Here is a 26,742-nt window from a genome sequence, read left to right as displayed (position 1 = left end):
CCAGAGGGAGGAGCCAAGCATTCCTAACTGGATAGAATCTGAGATTTTGAGACACCAGAACAGCCTTTCCACTGGATTCCCAGAGGAACAGCTGCCTTTTCCACTGGATCTCCAGAAGAAGACTACACCCTTCTACAGGATCACTGCTCCAACAGAACCACACCTGCCACTCCAGGAGGACTGCTACCAACACCCTGACCAACAGGGCGTCAGGTCATATTCTGATTCTGTCAGTGTTGTTTTGTATTACTGCATTGTTAATTTTATTTTTTATTTTCTTTCCTAATAAAGAACTGTTATTCCTGCTTCCATATCTCTGCTTGAGAGCCCGCCTTAATTTCAAATTTGTAACAATTCGGAGGGAGGGGTTTACATTTTCCAGTTCAGGGGAGGCTCCTGAGTTCCTTAGCAGACACCTGTCTTTTCAAACCAAGACACTGTATCAGATGATCTTCAAAGATATTGTCTAGCCTTGCCTTGAAAACTTTAGACCTGTCAGTGCAATTTCTGGAAGCAGGAGGGACAATTTAACACTTAAAGAACAATGTGAACATCTACTTGCAAGCTTGCTTCCAGACATGCAGCTGTGCACACCTGTTCCCAAAACCCCTGGCTTTCAGAATACTGAGGCACTCAGGATCTTTAAGCATAGCACTATCATTGCAGTGGCTGGGCCCATCCAAGCAAAGGGACATTTTCCCGGTATGTTGAGTTATGCTGCCCAGGATGCTGCCCAGGAAACAGCCAACCTTCTGCTGTGAGAAAGGCCATCAGAGCAGAAGAACCTTTAATCATGGAAAACTTCACATTTAAACAACAGCAGCCTCAACGTATCGTTTAACCACAGAATATTATGCAAAAATCCTCACTTTCTCTGCAATAAAAATGAGCAAAGTGTAATAATAAACCTTTAGGCTGCCCATTGCTATCAATTAATATAGTTTGTCCTAGAATCAGAAGTTAAGGATGGCAACACACTGCTTACAACTCTGACACTGACACGACTAGCTAAAAAAATAATTCTTCAGAAACCAGTTTGTCCATAACAAAACACTGACCAATGGAGCAGCAATTTAAGATTGAGATATATATATATGATTCAGGAAAACACTACTGAAGTCTTCATCAAGTACAAAACTCCAACCATGTATTTGCATTTAAGAAAATATACTGAGAGCATTACACAGCTATGCACTGCTGTGGATGATATTCCCAAGTGTTTGTGAATTTATGACTCAAATTAGAATCCATGTAGATGTTCCCATTAGGCACACAGGACTTGCAAATTACCAGGTAAAGTCTCATTTCTCTGAAAAAACATATTTAGACAAAGATTTCTCCATGACCATTTATTTTCTATTACAGTTTGAGTTACAAGAGCCACAGGCCAGCACAAGCACATGACAAGCACTGTGAAAGGGATCTAGAAAGATCTGATTCACCCAAGATAAGGAATTTTATCAAGTGGTTCAGAAGACACATACACATGTCTACACACACTTCAGGGCTGAAGAAAATAATTGAATAGAAAACGCAACTAAGAATAGCTACACTTAGCACAACAGCACAAGGACATTTCACAAGATAACCCTTTCTCTGGTCAGCTTTAAGCGAAAAGATCATCTGATACTTTGTCATTTTTACAGGGCAGACCAACCCCATGAGATAGAGCAATGAATTTTATTCTCACATGGCCAAAAGTAAGTAACACCAAGTGGGTTCTCACCTAACTGCTTGGCTGCACAAGGGGAAAAAAAAGCTCATTTAGTCCCAAACCTCTCTTTTCCTCTGAAGGCACAAAGCCAGTTTAAGCAATATACTTCACTCCTAACACAGCACAGACTTCACCATGACTGATCCACACCCCTGAGAAACTGGCATCAGGACTGATGGAAAAGCCCCACTGGTTGAACTACACTTCACCCTACAGACATCAAGACTATCATAAGTTTTTTTTTTAATATATTCTGATGGAAGACTCAAAGAAAACCCTCAAACCTTTAACTGATTTCTATTTTAAAGATAGACTGGGTTTTGATTTTACAATCTAACAGCAAAAGCTGTATCATTTCCAAAGGTAATTTTTAACATTTTATTCTTTTAGTTAATATATAAACTACATAACATACATGAAACCTGTCCATATCAATCCCCAAACAAAATTGACTTCTGTAACAATACAGTGTAGCAATTAAGAAAAACTTACAGTGCGAGCACATTTCCAAAGGGTAGCTTGCCTCATTTCCCTGAAACACAACAAGAAAAAAAGAACAAAGTTGCAATTACTCCCAGATAAGCTTTAAGTAACTGTTTAAATTTCAGCACTGTAAAAATCTCTGGCAATACAAGTTACATTGTTATTTAAAAATATATAATTCAGACCCAACAATCATAGACTGTGTTTTATTTGGATAGATCTATGTTACCAAAACATACAAAGAAATATAAAACCATTAAGAGGTCTCCTTAAATAAGAACTCCCATGAAAACGTCAGTTCACATAATTATGACAAGAACTTCAATCCCGTATTCTAAACTCAGAAAAACAAACTCACTACTTATATATTGAGCAAATGTTACTTTTTAAGTTAAAAATATTTAATTTCGAAACTTCACAAAACCTGCTTTACCATTTTATTTCATAAGCAGAAACAGACATGTCCTTATAAATTCCGATGACAAATCTTATTCAATTTGCATAAGAAAACTGTTTTCTCCCCTGAACCACCTGCCCAATCCCCCCAAAAAGGATTCACACAGCAAGAATTATGCAAAAGAAGAATTTTACATGACCAGAAACTCAGACATAACAGCTTTACATTTAAATATTTTTGTAATGTACTATGTTAATATGTTCCTGCTTTGTAACTGAATGGTAAGTCAAACTAAGACTTTAAATCCTTGCTACACAACAACAGAGTAACAGCACAAAAAACTTAAAACTTTGAGGGTATCAACAATTTAAATGTGTACTCAAGGAAATCAGCATGAACTACTGCAATATGAACGCCAGAAAACACTTAAACTTGGTATTTACCCCCAGATGCCCCACTTAGAGCCAGAGATCACAATACACACATGCTTAATGACTTTTCTGAATCCATTAGCAAAGGAGCAGCCAGATATCTGAAGATATGTATAACCACATTCAAAACAAATATTTTAAGGGAGTGTATTCCACAAGAAAACAAAACATATTTCAGATGAATCTAAGATATTCTATTCAGCAGCAATTCTCATATGGTGTGGAGCATAAGGGATTCACAGCTGAGCACTTGCAAAGAAAGGCTCATCAAAATGATACAAAATCAAACAGAAATAGAGAGATTATTTGACAGAAGGGGAAAAAAAAGAAAGAACTACGTTTAGCCTAAAAGCTAAAATGTGACTGCATTTCCTAATTAGAGCAGAAAGGAGCAGAACAAACATCAATCTAAACATGTCCAAGAGGAGACGTGTTGTTGTTGTTCAGGGGAGTTGTTTGCATTTTTTTATCTCAGGAACTTTTCACTTTGCTTATCATCCCCCACAACCCACAGGCTCTCTTGGTTCTTTAAAAAAACGTTCACGCATTTGCTTTCTAAGTAGGGCAGCAAAAGGCACAGCCTTAATGTCTTCTCCAATGTCTACTTAGACCAAGACAAAGCAGCAGAACAGAAATGTAGATGAGGACAATCAGGCCATTAAAACCTCAAAAGCACATCAGGGATGTTCTTCAGACAAACTAACTGCACTGTGGCAGGGAATCCAGGAGAGTAGTGCCACATGGAAAATACTGCATGGAACCCAACCAAAGTCTCAGGATAAATAGCAAAGACCAAAATAGGTAGCAAAAGGCTAGTGTATGCATATGAATATAAAAGGGTAGGGAATCTAAAATGGGAGAAAGCAGAATTTTGAAACAAGAAGAAACAGGAACCAGGGGATCCAGCTAGGCTGCTCAAGACACGAGGTCATGAAGAGGCAAGAAAAACACCAGACTGGAAGGCTGCAAATTAAAGGAGAAAGTTGAATTAAAACCAGTGCATTTATGCACATGCACACAAATATACAATCTTAACTACTACTGTTCTGAGCATTTACATCCTTGTTCAGGTCTTGGAAGAAAATTAATTTCTGTTACAGGCTACCAAAATCAATCTGCTTAAAGACACATAAAATGCTTCTGAAAACTGAGCAGGACAAAACAAAAGAAATGGGAGTAACTGTTTTCAGTTCATGAATTGAGTAAGTGTAATGTTTATAATGAACCTTACTATGCATTTAGATGCACATGCTAAGTCATAAGTAAGTTATCTAATTGGAGTAGCCTACAAAATTATTTGGAGAGCAGGCAAAAAAGTGAATAAACTTCAGCTTAGCTTTTCTTTGAAACTGCTACTGCTAAAAAAAAAATTGTTCAGAATACTTACCTATCCAGTACTGGATCTTGGATATCTAAAAGGGTAGAAAAATGTAGTAAATGACAATGTAAAAATTACAAGATTATTCAATATTTTCCATATAGTATTTAGGTAAAGTATTTTAAAAAGCACTTACCTGCTATTGATGCGTTGAATATTCATCTTCACAGGAGATCCAAAATTCTTGTAAGATTTAAAAGGATGTTGGTAGGGAGGGGGCTTTTTGGTACAAATAAACATCTGAATTACTCATGCCAAAATTCCTGTTTACACTGCTGTGACCCAGACAAACACAAAGATGGTACTCTATATGAAAGCTTAAGCTATATCAAAGATTAAGAGGAATGCTTTGGTCTGAGGAGCAGGCATTTTTAATCATATTCCACATGCGGCAGTACAAGTTTACTTACTTGTCCCCAAATACAATCAGAATGTGTATATGCTCTATGAGACAGGAGATAAACCCTGAAACACAATCACTAAGTAGGCTGAATACTCTTCTTGCTTAAGAAGCAAGGATTGTTTAATAGGCAGGCAGTAAGTAAAATGGAGAGTCTAGACCTATATCCACATTTATATGCTCAGTAAAAAAGCAGGGAGCAAAGCACAGCTATGAGACATCATTAAGTATCAAATAAACCCTCTAAGAAAAGGGAAAGAAACTGGATACACATTTTCATCTGTACAGTTTTAATGCAAAGAATTACCTAATTTTAACACCAGATGAGGAAGCATTCTAAAGAATGCTGGAAAATATTCCTTGTGATTGAGTGCGTAACAGAAAATTTGAGTTACTGAAAAAGATAATTATAATTATACCCCTTATTCATTAAAATAATGCTGCATTTACACTTTAGTTTATAGTTTTAAATTATACTAACCAATAAAGACCAAAGCCAGTGTAAAACTCCAAAGATATAATTTCATCTCTGATAAAAAAGTTCATTCATACAAATGCATCTATAGAGTAACAAGGTTCTGACACAGCATAAGACTGTCAATTTAAAAACCTCATTATAATCTTAGTATCTCCTGCCAGATATATACTTAGCATACCTCACAAAAAGTCCGAGTGTCTGCTCATATACACTATATCAACACATTTAGAAACCAGTGACATGTGGTTTGTTGAGGAAATGCATCTTTTACAAAGTCAACACTCCACAAGAGATTTACTTGCACCTACGCCCAGTGTAAAACATGCCTTCCCCAGCTGCATCTGGGTATCACTACCAGGCTGCTGGAACTCTGTTCTCTCTCAAGCTGCACCAGTAGAAAAAGAAGCTGAAATATTACAGATACTTTGAATATCCTTATCCTTTTAGAACAGTCTTGAAATTTTCTTGAATGCTGTTTGGAGGCTATAGGTTAATTCCTAGTTAAACAGGCACAAAATTATGACTTGTTGACAGAAATAATTACAGATAAGGGAAAAGTCCAAAATCTACTAACTGAAGGTTGACCCAATTCTGAATACTGCAGAAATGCCAGTTTCCTAGAGAAAGGTCAAAACACATCAGTAAAGGAGTTGACATGACATGTAATGTGTTCCTTTAAGAACAAAAATGGGTTTTGCAATTTTCTACTGAGTATTCTTTTTTCTTTCAGCAGCTGTGCCTTTTTACTAGGTAAGGATAACCTCTTCATGGACTTCAGTAATTTTATCTTCTGTAAATTTTAAAAAAAGAAAAAAGTCTTCCCTGATTTTTTTTTTCCCCTGGCAATTATTTCAAATACTAATGACTCTTTAGTCTTAAGATCAGTTTTGTACATGCTGCTCCAAGGTACAATAGTTGAGGCAATTATCTTGACAAATGTCCTCTTAGTGAAAGACATGAAGATCTGTGGATAGAAAGTAAAAAAGGAAATTAGCAATTAGCAAAATTAGTAACAGAATTTCAATTCTTATCTGCATTTGTTTATACAAAACAGCTTGTACACAGACATCACACTGCAAAGCAGTTCTTCAGCATATATTAGTAGAACACTGTTTCTAGGTCTGATTATGCATAACTTTTCTGCATGGAGTGCATCTTTTTGTAAATAGTTCAGAGAGCTAAATTACAGCATCAGCCCTCAATTAGTTTTCTGCTTTTATAAAAAGAGAAAATGTGTTTAAATGTCAGCAGGCAACAATTTCATCCTAGGACTAATCTCAAATTTAGTCCTTCAAAGGGGGTGGGGGGTGTGTGAGTCACTAGAAATGAAAATTAATCCCTGGACAGTTTAAAACATAAGGTTCTTTCCACAGACAGGCAATTAATTCAGCAAGGGGCAAGAGTGGTCTCCTGATCTGTTTAGTACATGTACAGGAGTGGTTGTCCAAGATTTGCAACCTTCTGTGGCAGCATACAAAAGCAATGTAAGATGTTCATCCTTGTAAATGGCCTTAAAAATGCAAACCACCTTGTCACAGCCCTGGCTGCTCCAGCTCTACACTAGATGTTCCTGCATTTGTGTTGTTGATGCAAGGGCACCTCCCGGGGTGCTGGCAACACAATGTATGTTGTGCTTCTTACATCTTCTCCTGTATCTTCTACACTTCTAATTATCACTGTTAACAAAACCAAGAAACTTCAGCAGGCAAGTGAAACGGTCCAAGCCACGTCAGCTGGGGACCAGAATGAGGCATTATCAAGATAGCCAATTAAATTCTTAAATTACACAAAAAGCTGTTTTCCATCATCCCCTACCACAACTTTAAAGAATGGGAGTATTAAAAAGAAAGATGGAAGCAGCTGGCGGCTCACATTTAGGAAGACCCTACACGTAAGACCCTTCTCCCTGTTCCACAAACACGGAAAATGCTTCTCTTGTCTTTTCTCATTCTTCTCCACACCACCAAAATTAATACTGATGACAATTACCTGTTGCAGAGAATTCTTCCTCCTCCTTCGAGCTCATTTTCCACGTATTGTCACTTTCATAAAGCTTTAACAGTGAAGAACTGCTTGGTGAAAAGAAGTTTGATTTGGGTGGGGTTTTTTTTGGCTGTCAGAGGTTCGTATTCCTCATCAAAAAACAGCAGGCAAGTAGTCAAACTAAAAATGATGGTATGTGTTTTCAAGGCTCTAAAAACTTCTGCATGACTAGAACATGCCACATAGACATAACTACAGTGGTTTAAAATAAATTTCACACAAAGCCCAGGAAGCTTTAAGCCATGTTAATATTTGAATTTCTGAATTAAATGTTGGTCACAAAAATATGCAAAATCTCACCTATTGTAATTTATACATTTTGTGAGGAACATATCAGAGAATTAAACACTAAAAGGAGTTTATCAAAGTGCAGATGAAAGACATACACAAAGTTTCTGCAGACACCACAAAAAATATGGCTTAAAACAAGAAAAGCAAGAACAAGATTTCAGTGCAAAAAAGCAGCAAGAAAAATACTTTAATCTACCCTGTTCAGAAAGAGTGTGAATATACTTCTATTTGGCCTTTTCTGTTAAATTCTATGAGAAGAAAAAACCCTCAAAAACCCTTGAACAAACTACTCAACACAGTAATGTTGTTGTCAGTCCAAGAGGAATCTATGAATCAAGAAAAAAGTCACTCATTATCTTCTATTTAACAGGAATATCCAATTTATACACTGCAAAAGGAAACTTGTATAGGAAATGTAATAGATAAGATCACCAGGGAATTTGGCATTTGTGTTTTGACTTGGAGTATTTAAGTAACCCTTTAGGCTTTTTATCGCAGGCAGTGAACAAATCCACCTAAAATTTGAATATCCAAATATAGTTACCTGAAAGCAAGACTTAAATGAAGAACTGATAAAATTGCAGACTAACTGCCAAAATTTAGAAAGTACCATTTAAAACAACTTGGTGACTTCTGCATTGTTTTATACAAACCAGCTACTAAGTACTGTGCTTTGCTTGAAAGGATTCCAGGCAGAGAGAGTGCAACTCTCCTAAATACTTCCTCGAATTAGCAGTTCTTCAACACAAGACTTCTACTTAAAGAAAATAAATCCACCTCTGAGATTCTTACATTCATACTAAAGTTGAGTTAGATTTTGTGATGCAAAAATTAAGCAAAGCCAAGAAATTAGAAGACACTGAATAAGAAGGCTTGTGGAAGTTCATGAAACTTATCAGCAGTGACAGTTTCACTGCTGATCCCAAATTATCTTCTTTTCTAAGATCATGTCCTAAAGAAGGAATTAAAGAAATACATAAAAATTCATGTGAGGTGATACCCATCTCACATTCAGTAAGATCCAAAATTAAATATCTCTTAGCAGTGAGCTAGACTACACTCGCCAATCTTGCATTATGTTTTCAGGTCACCAACAAGTCCAGTCTATCCTGAAGCTGGGACAGCATGACAGTGGTTTAAGATCCAAGACTTCCAAGCTGAATCCAGCTCAAATGACAATTCATTGAATCTTGAGGACTACACTACAATTTTCACCACCTCAGCTCTGCTTATGTTCCATTCATTGTTGTAACCAAAGCCCACAACATTCCATAGTTATTACCTTGGCTATCCAAAAATCCAATATATTTTCTGGCACTGGACTGTCCTATCTGGGCACCTGGTTACCCTTTGGTGTGAGCTTTCCACATGTACAACAGAAAGAATTAAAGAGGGTACAAACGAGCACCAAATTCTTACAGGTTATACAGAAAAGTCATGGATTAAAGTAAAGTAAATAAGTAAGGAAAGACAAGAAAACAGAGAAGCAACAATAATGGTACCAGGTAAGTAGCACAGACAAGAAGTATGACAGTAAAGGACTTGGGCACTCCACTGGTATATAAGAGTTGCACTTCTCCGAGTAAAACTTGCCATCAAAATCAGTAACTCTTGTTATGAACACAACTCAAATAGCTAGAAGTAGCAACATATATTGAACTCACAGAATGGCACAAGTCATGAAAGAAATCTGTTTTGGTATTTCTTAACCAAATAAATCTTTCAATGGTCTGTATGGAAAAGAATTAACAGTATTCTTATGGAAGAGTATCCACCACTTTTTCTTTAATTCTTTAGTCAACCAGCAACAAGATGCATATTGCAGCAATATATTATAGTTATTTTCTCCTGGACCCCTGAGGATATAGCTACAAAACCAAGCCATGAAATTTATGAACTGACCTTAAATGCCGGTATTTAGATTATCTTGGGTATAATCACACAGTGCATGCAGGACAACAAGAGCAATCATTGTCTTTATCAGTCTCAGTCAGCCTGGGTTCTTGCACGGCAGGCCCTGCTTGACTAATCTCATCTCCTTCTATGGCAAGGTGTCCCACTGAGCACATGAAGGCAAGGTTGTGGATGTCATTTACCTGCACTTCAGGAAAGCCTTTGACACTTGTCTCCCACAGCATTCTCTTGGAGGAACTGTCTGCACATGGCTCAGGTGGGCCAGGAGTTCACTGGGTAAAAGAACTCCCTAGATGGGCAAGCCAAGAGTGGTGGTGAATGGTGTTGCATTCAGCTGCAGGCCTGTCACCAGCTCCCCAGGGCTCAGTTTTGAGGCAGGTCATATTCAATACCTTTGTCGATGATATGGACAAGAGGATCAAGGGTACTCTCAGTCATTCTGCAGATGACACCATGGGAGTTGTGTTCTGCTGGAGGGTAGGAAGGCCCTGAGAGGGATCTGGACAGGCTGGATCAATGGGCCAAGGCCAATGGTGTGAGTTCAACAAGGTGAAGTGCCAGGTCCTGCCCTGGGGTCACAAGCCCAGACAGCACCACAGGCTGGGGGAAAAGTAGCTGGAAAGTGTCCCAGCAGAAAATGACATGGTGGTGTTGACTGACAGCAGCTGGACACAAGCCAATGTGTGCCGAGGTGGCCAAGAAGGCCAATGGTATCCTGTCTGGATCAGGAACAGCATGGCCAGCAGAACCAGGAACCTCATTCTTCCCCTGTACTTGGCACTGGAGACACCTCAAAACCTATATCCAGTTCTGGGTCCCTCACTTCAAAAAGGACATAGAGGTTCTGAAGCAAGTCCAGAGAAGGTTTGGAATCTAGGTCCCTGCTGAGGGAGCTGGGGAAAAAGGAGGTTCAGAGGGGACTTTATCTCGCTATTCATTTGAGATTAAAAAGAAATCTTACAGTTACATTTAGTTCGCACATTGCTGTCCAACTAATTTAAGGTTGCTTTTAAATTGGTAGAGGATTTACTGGCAGGCACAATTTCAAAGAGGCCACAACTATCTAGCATAATACATCCACAACTCCCTAACATCTCTGTTACAATTCCACCCAGTAGTTTAAAACCAGTGACACAAGCCAGTCAACATATTCTTCCATTCCACCTTCGTGTTTGGAAATAACTTCCATTTAGATACATAAACTGTGTTCTCCCCTACAACTGCCTACCATCATCCATTGAAACTTTATAGTAACTTTTTCTGGGCGCATTCAGATACATTTCTTGTAAAGGTTACCAGAAATCTGATAAACAATTGAACTTGTATCAGCGCTCAGCTTTTATGTATGATCTTAAAGGTGAAACCATAAAGGTACAACAGACAGGTCTTACTGTTGTTAACAGGTCTTATTGTTGTTGTCAGCTGTTTTTATATTCTAACTCAATACCTCACCTGTGAATACTAATCAACAGCAAACATCAAGGAAGGCTGTAAGCATTTTACATAGAGAAAAGAGAACACCTCAGGGGAAAAAAAACTCATAAACAAAACCACAAAACCAAACACAGCTTCTTTTAACTTACCTTGGAAAGAAGATTTGAAGTTTTAAATGTGTTACTCCTGAAGCAGCCTAAACTTTTAATCCTGCCTCTAAATAAAATACTCTGTGACCTTCAGTACTGAAGGAACTCAAAAAAAGATTAATACCTACTTCTTCAACATATTTAAATTGCAGACATCAGAGATAATGAACCAAGGCAAAGGGGATTGGTGGATTTGGGATTACAGTAGAGATCAAGTCAGGTTAAAGCTGTTACAGCATTCTGGCATTGCTTCTTTCAAGTATGCTGAGTGTTATAATTCCCTTTGCCACAATAAAAAAAAAAAAGTCTTATTTAAAAAGCCAACCAACCAAACAAAAAAAGCAAAAAAACACCACCAACTTATTTTAAGTAAGTGATGATTCCTTAGAAGAGTCTCCCCTTTTGCATGTATGTCAGGTTCTACCACATTCCCTTTCTGGATACAACAGGCAAGAAAAACTGTCCAAGTCTTAGGAAAAGCCCACAGTTTACTCCTTAGTCACCATCTAATCCAGTCATGTCTCTGCTCAAGCTTCATCAGTCATTTTAAGGGAAGACACTTGTCCCCTGGCTGGCAGTTGGCCAGTAACTTCTGCTATGCTTTATTTAAATCCTTCACTGTCCATGGGTCTCTTCCAATGTGAGATATTAATGGCTTAAGGCCATCACAGTCAAGTAACTATTCTAGGATATCACAGGGAAGCCCTAAACCAATGAAGCACAAAGCAAAACCAATATTAGTGATGGCTCCTGTTGCCAAAGCCTCTAGCAGACAGAAAAATTAAAGGAATCAAGAGTGTAACTTAGAAGAGGATTCAGCCTTTAATACACCATCTGGCTTTTTTAAGGGAAACATAACAATAAAAAATGCATCTACTCAAATAGGATAACACCAACTTTTAAAATTTTCATGTTTTGAATTTCAAGTGTTCAGGACTGAAAAGCAATCTATGAAGTCTGTACACTCACAGCAGGGATTATATGATATATATTCATATACATCAATCCTATAGCATTCCCTATCTGAACTCCATTAAACTTGCTCAGCTTGCAGCAAAAATCTAGACTTGCATGATATTGAAGGTATGATTAAGTAGTTGGTTTAATCATAGATCTCTACATGCAGACACAAACAATAATTACTCACCTGCAGCATCTCCCAGAAAAAAAAGTCACCCAAGACAGAATGAGACATACAGACCCAGCAGAAACAACAAAGAGCAGTTTGCTAAATTGGTTAATAAGAAAGAATGACCAAAGATAAAAGCAGTTTTACTGCAAAGTTCTTTTCCTGAATTTGGAGGACAAAAGAAGCCATGAGGTCAGAGCCTATACTGATAATATCATTTACTAGGTATGTATGTATTGCCCTAAATTACCTCACACAACTTTGATGCAGACATAATAAAAACCTAAATGATAACTAGATTACTATAAACTTAACTCAATTGTCCCATTTGTAATATGTGAGACAACTTATATCTTCTGTTCCATTTTATGATCTCCCTAATAGAGCTTGCAGTATGTCAGATAGATAATAAAAAGTGCTGGAAACAAACATAGTGAGTTTTTAAAACTAGGTAAGGCAGAGAATAGATTGTGCCACATTTAGAAAACTAACAAATTAATCTTGTTATTTGAAGGAGAAAAGCAAAACCTCATACGTATGAAAAACCACAGAAAACAGTAAGAGCTCTCATTGTAAAAACATAGCAATGTGTAAATAAAACTTGAGAGAAAAATAGTGACAGAACAAAAGTGTTAACTTTATGAGCTAAGGTACATTTCACAATTTCATTTCTGGCAGTTCCCAGCTGCTACTCTTTAGCAGCAACCACCCAATCTGCTTATCCAATCACTTCAAAGCTCACATTTCTTAAGCTTGCATCACTCTGAAAAATTCTCAGAACCCTGCAATTTTAAGTGCATAAATGAATAATGAACTCTCAAAAAGCCAATGAAAGGAGTTTCCCAGAAGGATTCTGAAGCAACACAACCTTTAGTAGGGGAACAATAAAATTCTGCCACTACTAAATGAAGTCCTGATGCAATTAAGAGTTCACAATGAGAAGGCTTTGGGATTAACAGTTTGTTCCTCCACTGCTTCTGAAGGAGTCACAGAAAAATTTGCAAGATAATAATTTATTTGTTCCACTTAGGTTAATATACTGGTTTCACCTACAAAACTTCTTTCTACTTTTACAACACTAAGTGAAGTTTATTCAATTCCCTTAGCTAAAGAGCAGACCATGGCAACTGGTCCTTTTCAGCTTTAAAGACAATCGCAGTAAAGTTTCTCAATCAATCCACCCCATGACCCCATGTGCTGTTACATGGACTAACCCCACGCTAGTCAAAATGAAACCGATACCATACCGTCCAGAATATTTGTGATCCAAGCACAAAACTAGGTAGAAAATGCAAATGACTGCAAAAGAATAGACACATCATATACTTTGGAAGTACACAGTGCAAAAGCTTCTCTAAGAAGTATGAAAGGCAACATTAAATGGGACTGAAGACTTTATCAAGTGACTGAGGTGTCCTGGGATTTTCAGAGTTAGGAGCGAACATCTTAACAAAGAAATTGCATTAATTTACATTTAACAAGATATTAAAGAGAAACAAAAAACCAAAGCATATCACACTGATCTTGTTTTTTGGGACAGTGATGGATATAAACTGGATATCAGACACTTAGGAACACCAATTTAATCACCTCATTAGTAGGAAGGACTGTTTCCCCCTTTGTTGGTGAATATGAACACAGAAAATCCAAGCAACTGCAAACAATAAATTGTGTCACATTCATGTGAAAGAACAACTTCAGATTTGGAAAAGTAAACTAACACAGAGGAAAAAGGAACAAAACTTCATTCAAAACCTTAGGGCAAAACATGTAAGCATCACCAAGAACCTGGAGGAACTACTGAGTCCCACAATTTTCGCCAGAAATTAAGATTATACCCAAGCTGATATTTAGCATATCATACTCTGTCAAATGAAGAAAAGACAAAACTACCCAGAAGAGTCAAAACACTCATTTTTGAAGGTAAAATACTCAGTAGGTAATTAAAGCTCTTTCAGCTTCTCTCCTGCTCCAGAACAATTTGAAGATAAAATCAACTTTCCCAGAAAACTGACAATGTTCCAAACTTCTACTTCAACACAAAGCAATAATGACCTCATCACTGGCTGACCTACATATAAATAGGTACAGAACAATTACTTTACAAGAAGATATTAACTTGATCTAAGCCATATTGAAATACAATTTGCTATCTATATTCTCATGAGGCTGCTTTTAATTAGGCCAATTTAATTCTCAGCATTTCCAGTGACTATAAAATGAAAAAAACCAAACTAGGAAGCTTCAGCAAGCAGCTCTACAGAATAAGCCCCATAAAAACTCTACCAAGTTAACTGGTATTTCAATATCCCTCCAAAATTAATAGTCAAAGAATTATATTCTCTGTAATACTTCCAAGTCAAGCACTCTTGCTACTGGATTAATGAGGAGTGTGAAACACAGGCTTTCTTTTCTCCGCACTGTTTTTCAACCATGTCTAGTAGATTGTGGAAATCACAGTCACTTAAGGTATAGGACTTGCTTGCAAATTTAAACTTCTTTTTGAGTAATCTTCAAAAACCCAAAGGCTATCAATATCTATAGAATCAAAAGTTACCTCTTAAAATATGAGTTGTGATACTCCAAATACAAAAAATGAGTAAATTAAAGGATAGCTCAGTCTTCTGAAGTTTCTGAACTTCTGGATTGGCTTGTACAAAGATGACATTTAACTCCAAAAGTCTGAACTCCACAGACAGGAAAAAGCCCAATATCCATTAGATCAGTTTCGTACTACTACACTTCAGCAATGCAGCGAGGATTAAAAAGGAGTAAGAACATTTCTCTTTGCAGAGGGTTTTTCCAAAAAGCAGAAAAGGAGCTACAGCAGTCACAGAACCCCAAGCAAAGAAAAAAAAATCTCAACCCTAATTTCTGCAAGAAATGACTACAGATCCTCATGCCTGATTAGGCTGAGACAAATATGAAAGATAAGAATTTAGCTAGAACTGAAATGTAGCATGATGTCCTCTGACAGCAAGTAACGAACATACAAATTACTGTATTTGTTAATATATAATTATGTAACTAGTTATATATATCCATTAATGTCACATAATTAATGTGTTTCTTCCTCCTGTAGCTAGCAAAGGTTCCCTTGCCACAAACTGTTAACAAACTTGAGCAAGGAAAGTATGGAAGATCACTATCAGTTACAAAATAAGTTTAGGTGGCTTCTTTTTCTAGGGGAGTTTAGACAGTAGATTCACTGCAAGTGGTATTTATAGAGGGTAAAGAAAACACCAAAGATATATTATCAGATTATACTGCATCATATAACAGCATTATGATGCTTAACATAAAAGACTCTACTGCAGTTCAACGTATGTCCCTATTCACAGAAACAGTGAGGTTAGAAACAGTCAAGAACAACATGACCTGCATATCTTTCTCTACCAATTGATTTTCCTAAGTTTTTACATTTCAATAGTGTATTCAGTCATGTGTTAACTGCAAAGGGAAAGGCTTTAGGAACAGTTGCACAGGTTTATAAATTAATCTGCAAAGGCCTGAAGCAAAAAAACCAAGATGATGCAGCTCTACTGCATACAACAGTTTAGTGGCAGTTTTAACAAACGCCCTTGAGCAGCAAAGTCTAAGTACCAATTCAGAAAGTATCAGTAATTCACAAGACTCTACCACAAGGTGTTAGAACAGAGTCAGGAAAGTCACACAGAGTCAGGAAAGTCAGCACTGCACAGAAACAGGCTGCACAAGCAGATGCTGTCACCAGCCTTTCTTCCCATGTAAAAACAGTTCAATACCACTTGGGAAGTCAAAAAGGGAAATCTAAGTTTGAAATGAGATAAACATCTTACAGCCCAACAGCTGCCCAGCAAGAAGAGAGAAAGAGGAAACAGGATGATTAAAAAAAAGATGACAAAGCAGGCAAAATGTCCTTCAGGCTCCATCACAAAAGAGACTGAAGAACATTGTGAAGAATTTTGAAAATGACACATACCTCAAAACAAAAAAGACAGTTCAAAAATGGGATTTGATTTCACAAACTGACATGAACAAAAAACAATCAAGGAGGCAAAGATGCAGAACTGAGCAAGATGTGCAAATCAAAGGAAGAACCAGTTTGTGCTGAAGGGGAACTGTTGCATCGAAACAGAATCTGAAATATAAAGATTTTTTGTATTCTCAACCTGTTAGCACTAATCTAGTTTTGTCTTTTGCTTTTTTACTAAAGGAAAATAACCAGAACTTGCAGCTGTCAGCTAATAAATGGGAACATTTTAACAAGTTCTGGTCTAGTTTATGCTATTCAAGGATTCACAAAGAATAAAAATTAATCATATGGTTTGAAAACAGGCCCTACCAACACTATGATCCAAAACAGAGGGATCAAATCCACTGTAATTGTCAAAAAATTTACAAAACATTAAGCAGGTCTTTTTGGCATCACCAGCTTTTATTCTAAAGTGAATACTTAATTTCCAGCACTCAAGAATTTTCCACAAATTAGAAATTGGTGTTCTGAAGATGCATTATAAATTTCCAAAGTCTTCCAATTATCACAGATTTCCCAATAAAATTAAAGCAAAATGGAACATAATAAAACACAACCCCCAAACAAACAAACAAAAACACAAACAAACAAACAAAAAAAACCAAAACAAAAAAACAAACCAAAACAAAACCACAAATGCTTTTTCAATTAAGGTTTTCTCCACTATGGAATATTTGAAACCTTCAAACAAGTTTTCTATTTATGAAATGTGTCATAGAGAAAGTACTGACTATTTTTAGTCATAACACTGAGGTGATGTCCATTCAGGAGTTTGTTATATTAAGTAATACTCAAATGCTATTTAGAAGAATATTTTAGGTTAAGTTCTTCAGGACAGGCACTGGTTTATTTCTTACAAACAGGAATGCAAATATTGAGTATCACTTTTCCTATAAGCTAGTAATAGGGTACTCAAAGGATTACATTAGAAGTCCAAACCAATTTCAGTAGCTTATAAACATTCATGTCAAATGTTTGAAGAATTATCCAAAATCTCATTACCAGAATAGTTCTAAGATATCTAAACTAAAAATTCATAGCACTTGCTAAAGATTGCTTGATCTTGACAGAACTCAAGGCTTATTAATTGCTGTAATTGACAATACAACCATAAACAGCTGACCTGAAGAGCCATAAATTTTCTTAAGTAGTGAATATACATGAAGTTGTAAATGTATGTAAAAGCAAGCACAAGAGTACACACGGTACAGGAGTAGAAAAATTACTGGTATTTATAGGGTCTACAGATTCCAAAAGAAGTCCAGCAGATGCACCTCTGCAGAGCCCCAGGGAGCTCCAGTCATAATTACCAGTTGCTCACAATCAAGAATCCAGTCCACAGCACCATGGAAAGACTGACACAATTGTGCATGTAATCACAACCTGTCCACAGAACCACAGGCCACCATTTTTCTGCTATTCACCATCTTATCTCTTCATGTGCCATACTTTTAAAAATTTGCAGTTTGCAAGCATTAAAGGCAGTATATAATGCATATACATTTGCATACTAGTCTGTAATACAAACTGCAAATCAAAGAACGCTTGTAACTTTAAACAAAGTGGTTTAGCAGCTCTTTGTGAAACACTGGGCAACAAGATTTGACTTGACACAACATTTACTGCACTGCACAGATGCTACACTCTGAGAAAGTAGGTAAAACTACTAGTAAAACCCATCCTTTCTCCAAAACAAATTTTTCTGGACTCTTTAGTTGTTCTGCCCCCTGCTATAGACCAGTACACTATTACTTATGTCATTACATAAAAATGCCTACATCTAAACTCACCATCTTCTCATTCTGCTCCATTTTAGACCCCTTTACTCACATGATTTGTTTTCTCACCACTAAAGGGCATCTGGCCACCTTTTAACTCATCATCCCATTTTTTCAAGGCCTCTCAAAAGAGGATTTTTTAGAACTGACCTTCAGTAAAACTCAGCTGCATCACTAGAGCTGCACTATAATATTCAAGAGTACACAAGATTCAAACTTACTAACCTTTCATATTTTACAAATTACATTTATCTGATTTTTCAATGCATTTTAATCAAATTTGTTTGTCTGAAAACATACAAACAAACAATCAAAACCCCTGACGCCAGTGGTACCTCCTGCAAATGCCTTAGTCTAATTAATAAAATAAACAGTGTTTTGAGTAAAATATTTCAGGAAAACTAACACTGCTTTTATAACAATAACTCGACAAATTTAATAGGTGGCAAACAGGTATTTTAGTTGATACCTCTGAGAAGAAAAGTTATTAGAGTGCCAAGATAGTCTACTTGAGTCAAATATAAAAATCAAGTCTATTTATTCATCTGACATTTTTACTACTGCTGCTTAGAAGTTCTCCTATTTATCATAGATTTTTTCCTAGACTTTTTAGTAGATCTACATGGAATCAAGCTTTAATCTAAAAAAAAAAAAAAAAAAAATCTGTGAAGTGTCACTTCAGCATTATCAACAAAACTAACCGATAACTGCTCAAATACCACAGTGCTCAAATACCACCTGTTAGCAGTGGCTCAATACTAAATTAAACTTGTCAAGGGAACATTTTATATACACAAAACTGAAAAGATGTTCAGTCATCATGCCTACAAAATACATGAGTTCTCCTTCACAAGCTCAGGTCTGAAGCATAGCCATGGAGTTTATTGAAAAAGAAACCCCAACAACAAACCAAACTAAACTCCTTTTAAATCCTCTCTGCTAGCCATAGTGTCATTCAGCAGAGGGAATTCCAGTGACATTTTTCAACTTCAGTAATGCTATTCAGAACCTACAGAGTCAGCAGTGAAACAAGTTGGTTTAGTCCTTTACCACTTATTACAAAAAAAACCCTAAAACATCTCATAAATGCACACAGAGGAGATACTCAGAGGGTAACAACAGAGAAGCGGTAGAAGAAGAGTCCTGTAGTTTCCAGCTGATGAAAATAACGGGCAAAAATCTCCATATTTGTCACAAATACATCAGAGGAAGAAAATGTTCCACAGCATTTAAAGATGATACTAGGGTTGTATTCCAGTGAGAATCACAGCTGAATCCACTTTTCCAGTAGCATTGTTTCTTCCCAGAACATATCAACCCTGGGCTTCATTTCAGGGCTTCCTATCTGTTGTCCCATTCCTTCCTCTCCTGCCACTCACAAATTCTGACTGAATTGCTTCCATAAATGTCTTACTACATTTTTTTTTAATTCCTACCTTACCTAAGTTAGGAACTATTGTAACTTTAAGCTGAATCAAGCTTCAGTTCTGTGCCTCAAGTTTGCTTTAAAATGTTCATCAACACAGACTTTGCAAATATTCACTGACACAATCTGTTTACAGCTCGAAAGATTTTTAATGGCAGTTCCTAAGAAATGCTGCCTTTAATCCAACACATTTAACAGGTTTTCAAGACTTCTGTAATGCAGTTAAGGATTATTTATATCACTAGATTTCTTCCTTAATTGTGGAAAGGAGTATCAACAGCAGGGCCAAATGACTGTCAAGTTACAAGTGCATCAGATATGGTCTCCAGCCTGTTTTGTATCATCAACACAGTTGCCCAAACAGTTAAAGTGCTTGTAGCAACATATAAAACACTGTCTATCTGGAAAAAGCCTAATAAAGTATAGCTATCAAATTAAAATTTTCAAGCTACACAAAATGTCACAATTAAGAAGAAATGACACTCCAGAAATTACTTCGCTTGAAAGACGGTGGTTTTATTCTTAGACACACCTGAAATTTAAAAAAAACCCAACTCTCCACAGACTTCTGCCATTCAAATTATATATGTAAGACCTGAATAGAGAGACAAGACATAATTTAGGCTTAGCCCTCGTTAAAATAATCTCAATATTACTAAATACATTATTTCATCCACTGACCAAAAAAATCTAGCTACATCATTGCATTGCACGCACAAATTGTATGCACAAATTCTACCCCAAGTAGAATATGCTGCTTCTAGTCCTGGACTTTCCCAGAATACCTGAACTGGTGTATCAAAAGATCTATCACAGATTAAAAGATGTTGGTGCATGTCCAAGACTTTCCCACTTCATTCAGCACATTAAAGCAATCTCTGCAGCTGATCTTTCTGACACTGCTAGTGTCAAGATTACTTGAGGCCACTGACAACTAAGAAACAGAGTAGCTTTTGCAAGATATTAAAGGCCAATCTCCAGCTCTAATCTCAAAAAGCAGTCACTTTAAGTGGCTAAACACTGTTACAATGTTGGAAGAAGGCAGCCAGTAACTACTGAACACCATCACATGCCTTAAGCCAAATGGACAATGCACACAGCACATTGTCTAGTGGCTGCATTTCAACTCCAAATCCCAAGAACCCTAAATTTGTAACAGTTTGATTTAGATATATTTATTTTCAAAGCTACAAACGCACATTGCCAGTACCACATACTAATGCTAACTTCTAAACAATAACAAGGACCTAGGATAAGTTTATTACCCTGCCATGACCTCAACCTGTTCCATTTACAGAACAAGGCCAATATTTCCAGCTTCACAAGAGCATAGCAAGTTAAATTCTCACCGTCTTTGGGAAAGAAAGAACATATTTAAGTAACTTATATAATCATGTCAGCCAATAAAATTCCAACTGTTTCAAGAGCTCCAGCTTTTCTATACTTCAATTAACATAGGTCTGAGAGTCAAACAAGATGCTTATTTTCTAATGGTATCCTGCTCAGAGGTTCCAGCTGTGTAACCTTTAAGCACAAGCACATTCTACTCCTCTTTTTATGCCGACATATTCCTCTCATCATTCCTTCCCCACCATCTCAATTTTTACTCCCCCATCCTCACAGAGCTCACTCCTCCAGCAGCAGAAGACTTGGATCATGACAAGGACATCACACAGTAGCAATTTCTCTGTTTCTGCTGATTCTGGCAAAGAAATACATGTAGGAAGTATGGAAACAGCCAGTCCCCTTTACCCCCATGGTCATTCTGTAAGGAACATACAGGAATAAACAAGGTCAGGAAAACAGAAAAATATATAGTCCAGAAGAAAACAACAATGGAAAACTGGAAAATGTGTCACTATATGAACTGGCTGCCAATGAACAAAGAACTGTTCTAATTTTTTATTAATCTGTCTCCTAATTACAACTTGACAAATGATATTACACAGAGAAAGGAAAACAGGCTTGGCAAGGAAGAGGAGGGGCAAGGAAATCGAGAGCAAATTGTTTTCAAGAAGTCACATATTAGCTCAAATTACAAAAAATGTTTTTTCATGAAAACCATTTTTCATCATCATTTCATATAGTTACACCAAAGTCTTTGGAATCATGGAATCAGTTAGGTTGGAAAAGACTTCTGAGATCACTGAGTCCAACCTACAGAACTTTATGCTCAACTATCATTCAGATTTAAAATGTTTTAGGAGAGGATACAATTTTCTGTAGTGAAACACTGCTAAATACAGGCAGCAAAAATGGGGAGGGAACGCAAAACAATTCTTCAAACTAGAAGAATAAAAATCATAGCAATGTAAAAAATCTTATGCAAGATTAATTTATGAATTACAGTAGAAGAACACTATTAAGGACACCTACAATTAAAAAAAGCTATTTCTTCTATACCACTGCCAGGTAAGCACCAAATCAGCACCCAGATTAAGGGGCTGGAGTATCTCTCTTAGAAGGAAAGGCTGAGGGAGCCAGGACCTAATCAATGTGTATCAGTATCTGAAGGGAGTTTTCCAGAAGGATGGACCAGGCTCTGTGTGGTAGTGCCGAGCAATAGGACAAGAGCAATGGGCAGAAACTGATGCACAGAAGTTTCACCTGAACATGAGGAAGAATTTTTTACTGTGTAGTGATCCTGCACTGGAACAGAACACCCAGAGAGGGTGTGGAGTCTCCCTCCCCAGAGATATTCCAGAACCATCTAGGTACAATCCTGTGCAATGCACTCCAGGACAACCCTGCTTGAGCAGAGAGGTTGAACCAGGTGACCCATTGTGGAACCTTCCAACCTGACCCATTCTATGAGGAGGTACAAGCAGACAAAGAGAAATGGTCTGGCATAAAAATGTGCATTTCTGCCTCATCTCAGATGAGGTATCTGGTATTTCCTCAGAAATACCAGAATTACTGAATTCTCTTTTTCTGGCACTGATAGACAGAGGACAGTCCCATCTACTTTAAGATATGAGCAAACCCCACAATTTAGGTGTTATTAATCCACTCCCTTAAAATTTTCCTTTCACCTGCTAAGCCAGATGCCTTAGGTGATGAATATACTGAAGCTTCTGAGGTATGCCCACCACAAACTATTTTCCCTTCAACTATTCAACTGTCATTCTCCCTATTGTTAAATTAATAGTTAAACCATATAAAAACAGAATTCTACTTCTACCACAGGAATGGTGAAAAAATATAATTACTTTTTAAAAAGTCTTTTTCCCTCTCTACCAACAGGCTCTATCTTCCTGTTTAGGAATAACTAGCTTTTTGTTCAGCTAATAAGCAAAGCATGTAACATCCTCCCTGCTAAATAGTAAAGAATTGTTTAAGATGGTCTTCTGGGGTTGTTTTTTTCATTTTATTAAAAAAACTGCTTAGGAGGTTCTTTACTCCAATAATGTAGAACCAGGCTCTAGTATTCAAGTGAAGTGAGTCAAAACAACTGAGTAAGAGACTAGTTAAGACAGATGCACAATGTAACATGTTTTGGGTGATTCCTGTAGAATTCTGGGGTTTCTGTACTACATCTATGAAGTTCAAGATCTGGATATGAACCAGAACACAGACCATCCCAAGAAGACAGAATTTATCTAAAACTAAGATAATTTAATACCTTTATCTGTGCTGTTTACCTTTTCCTAGAAAACACTACTCATAGGAAAAACTTGCTAAGTCAACTCTGACAAAAATAGCTTATCAACATTACTTCCAGCATTATGTAATGGACTCGTCATTGTATGCTCTGACAGATTATTTTAGAACCGGCTATACCTAAACATCCAGAAGAACATTCTTTGACTCACTAGATGTTTTTGTTTTATCTCAAGCTACCTACTACAACCACAACAATACATTCACCTCTTTTTTCATGATTACTGTCAGCTCTCTCATTCTGCAAGAGCATAAAAGAAATGTTGTTCTAGACTGTGAAAAAGGAATTTCTCTAATACCATAAGGGTTGAAACAAGATGTATTCTGTTAAAACTGAACTCTTTCAATGAAAACATCCGCTGACTAATGACAAAAAAAAATAACAGCAACTTAAATGCTGGGTGTGGTTTTTTTTTGTTAATGTATCATTTTATATTGATTTTCAGACTAAAAGGCACCTAAGATCAGGTGGTACCAGAACCAGTATAGTGATATAGCTACAGTAGTGCTCTGCTTACTTGAGAAAACAAGCACCTCTACAGGCAGAGATAACATTCATAACATAACATCTTTTTTCCCCACCATATATATTTCTACATTGCAATACATCATACACAAATACTATCCAGGAAGCAATGAAGTAATGATCAACATGATTACATCATCAAAAGATCATAAGAAAGCTTTAATTACAACAGAATGGATGAAAAAAATAATCAACATAATAATACATGAAAGTTAAGTTCATTAAAGGCTCCTGACATGCATATGGGCATCATAGTTAAATAATATTTCTTTCCTTTTAGCGTGTCACATATGGCAGGTCTTTGAGAACAAAATTTTCACAGAAGATCCAACTACTGGCAGGATGAGCACAACTGTTGAGTGGAAAATGATCGCTGTTCATGATGATCTATACATTCAAAGTAATTACCAGTACTGCAACCATGGCATAAGTGATAATAATTTTTTTAAGCCTCAAATTCATTAATATCTTGTTCTCAAAATATGAACTTTTCTTTCCCCCCCCAGTCTAGATGTGCTCCCAACTGAAACCAAAGCTTTGTACACTTAAAACACTTCTACAAATGCACATCTATTAAAGTGAACACAAAAAACCAGCCTGAGCATGGCACATTAGATTCTGCCACAACTTTATTTTTTAAAGGAAAGACTGCAATGCCTGCTTAAAAACAAAAGGAAACCCATTTTTGACTTCCAGGCCCTGTGAGGTCTAACGTGCATTGTGATAACCAGCTGGCCTCGCTCTGAAAGGGTTAAAAACAACAACAAAAAAATTTAAATTACTTGTATTTCTCCAGCGGTAAAACCAAAATATTGCCAGGTCTTCCTGCAGCCTGGGTAGTACCTGCAGTACCTGGGTACTTCCTGCAGTACCCTGCAGCCAGGGTACTGGATAATTTAGGTTAAAATAAATGTTTATTAAAAAACAGGGCGTTGATTTCTTGGCAGCGGTGAAAAGCAGCAGACACCCCTAGTGTCGACGTAAAATACTACACGACTCCATACTGTATCTCCAGGTTAATTTTACAGCAGAAAAAAGGAAATTTAAATCCGTCATGATTGAAAAAACAGAGCGACTCTCGCGCACACACACACCTGGACACATCGCACTCCCGCAGCCTCAGACCCCGAGTACCCATCGTATGTGAAGTGTCAGCTTTCCGCCCCAGCCCAGTTACAGCGCACATTATCCCGTCCATTGGGCTACGTGCATTACAGCTTTCCGGTCCGCATATGAACAGCTATTGCTGCTGCACCGGGGGCGGGGGGAGAACCCCGCGGAGCTGCGAAACAACCCCCGCACGGCAGCGCCGCCGAAATCGCCGGAGTTTCGTTTGGAAACGGCTCCGGGGACCGATAGTGCCTCCATGGAACAGACGAGGCGCAGCACGGGCGACGCGAATCCCCAGACCGCGGGTAGGGTCGGGTGGGGGTGAGGTGAGAGGGTGCTGGGGAAGGGAAGGGCCGAGCCCGACTAGCGCTCCCAAGGCGGTGGAGGGAGGAGGCGGAGAGCCAGCGGAGTTCCGTGGGCGGCGGAGGAGAGCGGGGGATGCAGCCGCCGCCGGGGAGAGCCGAGAAGGAAGCCCAAAGAGGCGCTCGCCCGCGGGAGGACGTGGACTGCCCGGGGGCGGGAGGAGTCGGGTCAGGGGCAGGGCAGCGCCGAGGCGGAGCGGTGGTGGGGCCGCGGGGGTGGGGGACCCGGCCCGGTCTGGAATATTCCAGAGGGACGGGAGCGGGGAAGGAGCTAGGGAGTGGAAGCGAGGGAGGGTCCTCACCATGGCGGCGGGTGGGTGTCAGGCGTCTCCCCCGCTGATGAATCCGCCGACCCCGGCCTCGCTGTGCGTTGTCCGGCGTCGCCGCCGCCGTTGGCACTCCCAGTCCGCTCCTGATCCTGATGCCGATCCCACTCCCGACACTGCGGCAAAGGCTCCGCTGACCCGCGCACGGAGCGAGCAAGCGAGGGAGGGGGCGCGAGCGGCGCTAGCGCGGGGCGGAGGGGGTGGGGCTTTCACATCCGGGGACTCCTCTGCGCCGAGGGGCGGGGCGAGGTCATGACATCATCGGCGGGGTGGGGAGCTGCGAACGCGAAATGGCGGTGGGGCGGTTGTGGGGTTGTTAGGGGCGGAAGTGATTTTTGAGGTCGTTGAGTCCAACCGTAAGCCCAGCGCTGCTACTGTAACTCTAATCTCTAAACCACTAAACTACATCACCCGGCACTAAGTCCAGGCGCCTCTTAAACACCTCCAGGGTTGGTGACTCCACCACCTCCATCGGCAGTCCTTTCCAATGTCTGGCCACCAGAACAGTGAAAAAAATCTTTTTTTCCTACTATCTAATCCCAATCTCCCCTGTCGCAGTTTGAGGCTGTTTTCTCAGGTCCCCTCACTGCAGGCAGGGCAGAAGAGGCCGGACTTCAGTTACTCGGAGAGAGCAATGAGGTCCCCCCTGGGCCTCCTCCAGGCTAAGCTACCCCAGGTCCCTCAGCTGCTCCTCACAAGCATGTGGGGAAAAGGGGATTTTTGGGGCTGCCCGAAGGTCCCTTTTAGTAGACCTTTTGTGTTAAATGCTAACTACAAGACACAACTGTTTTTCTTTTTGCTACTAAACCAGGACTGATCAGGCTGATGGCATACACTTTTTTTTTTCCCCCTTGTATGATTTGACAGATGAATGTGTGATCATTTTCAGTGCTGGGCCTGGCTAAGTGTGACTCTGGATCTGCAGCGAATGCCTTGAAATGTCTTGAAAAGGACTCCAAAGATGCAGATTTCCTGACCTGGGCAGCAGATATAAGTACAAAAATACCGTAATAAACTCAAAGTTTATTGCTGCTACAGCTACTGGTGCTAACAATTGTTATCTTTGCTCGTTCAGGCCTCTGCCCAGGGAAAGGTTCCCTCAGGAAAACTGCCAGAGCTGCTGGTTGTCCTTGTTCTCCCAAACACCCTCTGCTTAGGCTGGTCTCCTTCAGCTATAAACTGTATATATATATATTATTATATGCATAATTATTTTATATATATGTATGCGTGCGTGTGTGTGTATGTATGTATTTTTATAAGCTTTTCTGCTTGAACTTCCTCATGTGACTTCTGTG

General features: G+C 38.5%; 2 protein-coding genes and 1 long non-coding RNA gene across 5 annotated transcripts in view; 1 reads left to right on the top strand and 2 right to left on the bottom strand.

Moving 5' to 3' along the window:
* Positions 1-25,673, bottom strand: part of PPP3R1 (protein phosphatase 3 regulatory subunit B, alpha) — a 38,772-nt gene extending 13,099 nt beyond the window's left edge. Inside the window, exons 1-2 of the mRNA XM_054630101.2 lie at positions 25,421-25,673; positions 2,207-2,246 (exon numbers count right to left, since the gene is read on the bottom strand). Coding sequence (XP_054486076.1) covers positions 2,207-2,246; positions 25,421-25,423 — 43 coding nt within the window. The 5' untranslated portion in view covers positions 25,424-25,673. The remainder of the gene's footprint in view (positions 1-2,206; positions 2,247-25,420) is intronic.
* Positions 2,248-24,770, bottom strand: LOC129118642 (uncharacterized). 2 transcript variants are annotated; one of them, XR_013181503.1, is made up of 3 exons: positions 21,082-24,770; positions 4,413-20,055; positions 2,248-3,988 (listed from the first exon to the last, which is right to left on the bottom strand). It is a non-coding gene; the product is annotated as an uncharacterized LOC129118642 (long non-coding RNA). The 2 variants fall into 2 exon arrangements; XR_013181502.1 differs by having other exon boundaries at positions 4,413-24,634.
* The window catches only part of PLEK (pleckstrin), a 58,396-nt gene continuing 56,593 nt past the window's right edge, over positions 24,940-26,742 (top strand). For both annotated transcript variants that reach the window (XM_054629327.2, XM_054629328.2), the window contains exon 1: positions 24,940-25,061. The gene's annotated coding sequence lies outside the window, so the exon portion shown is untranslated. The remainder of the gene's footprint in view (positions 25,062-26,742) is intronic.

Source organism: Agelaius phoeniceus, chromosome 3 (genome assembly GCF_051311805.1).
Source record: "Agelaius phoeniceus isolate bAgePho1 chromosome 3, bAgePho1.hap1, whole genome shotgun sequence".
Taxonomy (NCBI): domain Eukaryota; kingdom Metazoa; phylum Chordata; class Aves; order Passeriformes; family Icteridae; genus Agelaius; species Agelaius phoeniceus.
The sequence above is the reverse complement of the archived record's forward strand: the minus strand, read 5'-3'. Positions and strand labels throughout refer to the sequence as shown.